This window comes from Apodemus sylvaticus, chromosome 3 (assembly GCF_947179515.1).
Source record: "Apodemus sylvaticus chromosome 3, mApoSyl1.1, whole genome shotgun sequence".
In the NCBI taxonomy this organism is placed as follows: Eukaryota; Metazoa; Chordata; class Mammalia; order Rodentia; family Muridae; genus Apodemus; species Apodemus sylvaticus.
In genome coordinates this window covers 98,234,317-98,240,316 of record NC_067474.1, presented here as the reverse complement: position 1 = coordinate 98,240,316, position 6,000 = coordinate 98,234,317, and the positions used below count along the sequence as shown (strand labels likewise).

General features: G+C 42.1%; 1 protein-coding gene across 2 annotated transcripts in view; it reads right to left on the bottom strand.

Annotated features, from left to right (window-relative positions):
• Positions 1-1,049: 1,049 nt before the first annotated feature.
• The window catches only part of Sh3gl2 (SH3 domain containing GRB2 like 2, endophilin A1), a 190,484-nt gene continuing 185,533 nt past the window's right edge, over positions 1,050-6,000 (bottom strand). For both annotated transcript variants that reach the window (XM_052176703.1, XM_052176704.1), the window contains exons 8-9: positions 5,397-5,527; positions 1,050-2,864 (exon numbers count right to left, since the gene is read on the bottom strand). In XM_052176703.1, coding sequence (XP_052032663.1) covers positions 2,665-2,864; positions 5,397-5,527 — 331 coding nt within the window. In that variant the 3' untranslated portion in view covers positions 1,050-2,664. The remainder of the gene's footprint in view (positions 2,865-5,396; positions 5,528-6,000) is intronic.

Here is a 6,000-nt window from a genome sequence, read left to right as displayed (position 1 = left end):
GTTCCGCTAGCTTCACATATGAAGAATTGTCAAGCGTTTATAAGCCGCATCAAAGTTAATTAATAACATGCAAAATGACACCTAAAATTTTGATCAATTTATAATTACTGAAATTTTATATAAGACACTGTTATAGTACTGTTGCTATTTCCCCTCCCAAATAAAAACCCTAAGTTTTTGTTGTTTGTTTGTTTGGTTGGTTGGTTGGTTGGTTTTTGGTCTATTATTTGAATTATTTTCTTTCTCTCCTATGTGTGGTAAATAATATTTTTATATTATTAGCCTCAGCATGAAATCATTTTTAAAGGTATTACAAAAAGAACTTAATTTTTTTATTTATTTATTTTTTTTTTTTGGCAGTAGTTGGACACATGCTGTGGTCTGTACTTTTCTCTTGTAAAATTAGGAGGGTATTTACTCTCTATATCCCTGCTGCCTCCAGGCCCTATTTCTTACTGAGGAACTATTAACAGTGGATAGTTTCTAGAGAAAGAAGAGTCCTTCCTCTTTGAAGGTGTGACCCCTGGTAGGGTTCCCATGCTCTAGTGCACGGTGCCACACCCAGGGACACAAGCACACACACTAACTGGACTTAAAGACTTGAAGTTGGTTGAAAGGTGTATGGAGGGGCATTGGAGGAGTTAATGGAGGAAATAGGAGGTAGATATGATCTCTCTATATATAGATATATAAAATTAAAAAGAAAGAAAAATTAAAAACAGAATAGCCAAAAGCCCAGCCAACATATTTCATTTGCTCCATTTGGCGCTGTGTTCTCCTGCCAACAGCACTGTTTCTTAAATCACATAACTTCAAGGAGCTGCTTGTACCCACCCTCTCCCCCAAGCTCTCCTTCCGGGCATTGGTGATACGAGTGCCTAAACTAATTACCTCTTGTTTCTGGAATTTGCCCTGCATGCCCCAAGCTGGAGATGAGGTTGGGACCAGGTCTGGATTGGTTTCATCCAAAGGCAGTAGAGATGAAGAGTCCTAGTCCACCCACTGTCAGACAGAGAACTGAGAAAAAGGAAGAAGCGGCACCCTGTATCTCGTCTTCAGCAATATTTATTGGAAACAGCAGTGCTTCCCATGGTGAGTTTATACATTAAGCAGGAAGATTTGCCTTTCACTCCACATGATCCACTACCGCAAGTGGCACGTCGGAAGCAGCACGTTAAACCTCTGAAGGAGCCTGTACAGCTAGATAAATAGAACTCTGGGTGCCTATCAGGACTTCCATAACTGAAGGAAAACAAAACAAAAACTGAACACTGATCAGCGTACACAGCACTGTACACACAAAATGAGGAAGGGAGGCGTTCAAAGTAATGACTGGAGTGGAAAGGGCTTTTGCATATGCAGCCACATACCTTAAACTGCTAAGCACAAAAAAATCATCAATTTATTTGGTCCTCATTGAGGGCAGAATATGCACAACTGATGTTCCAGGAACACAAACAAGTAAACGTGGGAAGGAGCGATGCTCACTGTCTGTTCTATGAAGAAGTGGGAAATGCTTACTAGTGTTTCTCTCCTATGTCTGTGGCAAAGGGACTCAGGGGATGGACTGATTCGTTGGTGAGTAAACAGAGAAGGGAAGACAGCTGTTCCCCCTTCCTGCACCCTTCAGAAACGGGCTACTATATACACAGCTTCTGTACAGCAAGGAATCTGAGCTCGAAGACCAGAGTTCTTCCCAGTTCAGCCTGGAGGAGTTTTTCTTTTCTGCCAACATACAGATTGTTCACCATCTCACTCAGAAATAAGTGGGATTCCCCCTCTCACTTGCCAAGTGCTTTAACAACAGGGAGGGAAGAAAACTGGCCATGTCTCAGAAGTAGGAGGGAGATAGATAGATAGATAGATAGATAGATAGATAGATAGATAGATAGATAGATAGATAGATAGATAGATAGATAGATAGAGAGAGAGAGATAGAGAGATAGAGATAGATAGACAGATAGATAGACAGATTAGATAGATAGATAGATAGATAGATAGATAGATAGATAGATAGATAGATAGATAGATAGATAGATAGATAGATAGATTAGATGGATAGATGATAGATAGATAGATAGATAGATAGATAGATAGATAGATAGATAGATAGATAGATGTTGTTGAACAAAGGTGCTTTGGACAATTAATACTTCTGCTGATGGCATCAAGAAACTAAATTGCTTAGAACAGCAGACAACTTGCTGGTAGGGGGATGTTTTTGCCAACAATTCCATGACTTACATATTTAGGAAGGGAAAGTGCAACAAAAAGGACTTTCTCCTCTGTAAATGGAGATCTGGAGACCTTGAGATGGCCCCTGGGTGAGAGACAATATCTTCAGTGAGGAGAGTTTTTCTGTGATGTGGTTCACAGGCATATTATCAGGAACCACAGCCTCCTGAGAACTGGGAAGCCAGTTCTGTGACCACTGGCTAGTCTCAGATGGTGTTTTAAAGCATGTACCAGGCCCACTGGCCTTGGAAGATACCATCTATCACCGTGTCTCCTGTAGGAGCACACAGGTCAACCCAGGGCACGTGTGGGCTTGAGGAGTCATCCACTGCGGCCTGCATTCGTGATGTATTGGAAGCAGCATTACCAAAGCAGTGGTTAAACATAACTATCTGGGTCAGAAGGAGGTGAGCCAGCCAGCACAGGATCCTAATGGGGCAGAGCAACCAGAATTTCTACATAGTTGATGGGGAAAAAGCCAGACTGGCCATGAAGCATCCCCTCATACCAGTTCTCGTCAATCTGATTAGTGAGTGTGATGATATCGCCCTCTTTAAAACCCAATTCCCCTTCATTTTCAGGTTCAAAGTCATACAGGGCTCGGCAGCAGGGCTGATCCATTTGGACACCTGAGAACCAGAGGCAGAGAGAACACAAAATGTCACAGCATGTAGCAGTAGGTTAATCCCAGGTAGATCACCCCAGTGGGGCTGCCTGAGTTCCTCTGGATTCTCAAATGAAAATCACATATACACAGCCTTCTATTTTAATATGCCTTAAACAGTGCAATGGCTGGGCCACTCTCAACCTTACACACAGCTAATACCTCCCCTCCGATACTCCTGAATTATTACTTACTAAAATTTAAATGTTATCTTTGTTACCCTAGACCCAAAGTAGGGGAGGCCCTTGGGGCCGCTCCTCCCAGCTCTTACATGGCTGGACACCCTCACTTCCCCATCATGGAGATTCTAAATCTTCCCCGTGGTTCCCATGTCTGGTAAAACCTAAGTCCTGCTTCTGTGTCCTTGTCCATCCATTGGCTGCAGGCAACTTTATTTATCAATTAGAACCAGCTAGGGGCAGGGACCCTCAGGGTCTCACACCCACTTGTATGAATTCCTGTGTAATTTGAGAACCCAATTAACATAACATAAACAATAAACCAAATCCACAACCACAGGGCACTTGACTAGTGCCACTACTGCCTGCTCTACCAGGCTTTCTATTCCTGCACACACACACACCCATTTCCCTGCCGATCTTCCTATTTCTTCAACATCCACTACAAGACCATCCTTGTCTCTCCTACCAGTTTTCCTATGTCCCCTTAGAGGTTTATAAGTCATTGAACATTCCTGCTTGCTATTCCTAGGTCCAGTATTAAAAATGGTCACATGTATTTTTCTGGTAATTATAACAAACCAAGTTCACCAGTCTTGTCTTCCTGATAATGCTGGGAGATGGGAAAGCAATGGCTTAGGAGTTTATAATTGCATTATGTTAGTTACTACAGACATGGTCAAATCCACTCATATTAGTACTTTTACATAGCTTCACATTCAAAATAGTTACACAGACAGTACTCTAAAACCTTAGAATCACAGATCAGTTCTCAGCTTCTTGAAACCTGCTGTAGTACAGGGAAGACAACACACAGAGCACTGGGCCCTGTTCTTGCTCTGTGTGACTGGCTCAAAGAAGAAGCATTCTATTTGCTTCTTCACTGAAAATTGGAGCTAACAGTAGGATTTTCATTAAATGATTGTGCTTATTTAACAACAAAAGTTTTAGAAAATCATAGTCTATATTTGGTGAATTGTATAATATGCACATATGATTACTGTGTAAGAACCTCAGTACAATAATAATGTAATACATGCTGCATAATTTAATAAACAATGGACTTTGCCTTAAGGGATCTATTTTAAATGAGCAAACATATTTATACAGCATGCGCATAAATATGAACATAGAAAAGTGTCTGTGGGCCTCATACTAATGAGATGTCTTAAAGGGAAACAGTATAATTTATTTATATTTATTTAGAAAAGTCACAAGATGAAATATGAACTGTATGTCTTGTTTGTGGGCAAGGAGAAATGCAGTCATGACTAATTTCCATGGCAAGTGTGAACTTCACGGCCATTGGGGCCCCAGTGGGCAACAGCGGGCACTCTGAGCTGTGGACAGAGACTCAGATGTCCCCTTCTTCATTCCTTGACAGTACCCTACAGAGCTTTCTGCTGCAGTGAACCAATCACTGGAGATCCAGGAGAAATGGGATAAAGAGTCAGACCTTTACCATCCATGTCTAGGGTCAGATGGGTTCCCACTTCTTTAAACAAGACAATTTTAGAGCTGCAAATGCCTCAGGAGAACACCTGGGTCTAATTTATATGTGGGTATTTGAGAATGATCATGGTAATGAAGAGACTAGACTAGTGGGTACACATCAATATTCCTCTGGGGAAAATGTAGCTTTTCTCAAGCTAACCACAGTTCATGAAATGATGAACAGGTCCACAGTAGAGAGTAAAAAGAAACCCTAGTAAGGGTTGAGGTTTGTAATCTATCTATAGGCACAGAGAATCACGCATATGCTTCCTGAAGCTGCTGTCTGTGGGTGAAAGGGGTGCATGTGTGCACACACTGCCCAGGGGCATCCAGTCCCATCTATATGGACTCACAGGAAGCAAAGGGCAGGGGAAATGATGGTATGACTTATAACCACAGAGGAGGTGGAAGAACAACTTACTGTTTGTGGGACAGTGGTGGAACATGCCTTTAATCCTAGCACCCAGAAGGTAGAGGCAGATGGATCTCAGTGAGTTTGAGGCTATCTAGCCTGGTTTAAAAAGTGAGTTCCAGGATACCCAAGGCTACACAGAGAAACCTTTTCTCAAGGAAACAAAACAAAACAAACAAACAAACAAATAAAAGAGCAACTAAGTACTACACATTTCAGAAAGAAGGTAAAGAAGGTGGGACAATGGAACAAGGATAAAACTATCCAGGAACAGAGCTCCTATCTGGCAAACCCTCCCATAAGCAATAACTGGCTGTGCAGGGGGGAAGCAGAATGCTGTCAACTTTCTCAACATAGCCTATGGGTGTGCCCAAGGCCCAGGAAAAGGGACATGTAGCCTTCAGCTCCTTACCTGTAGGTTTGGGTGTGCCTGTGTGGGAGAGACCTCCGTTGGGCTGAGTACTGTCTCCAGTGGCAAACTCTAGGCTCATCCGTGGTTTGGGTTGATATTCCCTTCTTGGCTGAGATGAAGCTTGTCTTATTCTGTATCACCAAGAAAAGGGATGATGGAGAATTATGCAGCCAATTACAAGTGAACAGAAAGGCAGTAAAATCCAGGAACCACTTGACTCACTTACAGATCTACCATGACCCAGTAAAATGTGTTAAGTACTCTTGGTCTCCCTTGTCCATGGCACGTGTTCTTTGGGAGATTTGTCATTCTGTCCTTTCTGTTTGCATCTTTTCTCTCAATCTCTCACTCCTACATTCAGAGTATTTATGCTAATATGCACCATGTTAGGGACCAGGAACATAAAGGTATATAAGACACAATTGTTGCCCCGAGGAAGTATGTATAGACGACAGCAGACCTCACTGACCACAGATTCCCACCAAGAGCTCAAAGGGTATGGTTTAGCGTTGTGGAGAGTTTATTTATCCATTAAGAAGCTGAGATATGGTTTAAGGAAAGAGATCACAGTTCTACGGGAGAGCTCATGAAAGACATTCCATGT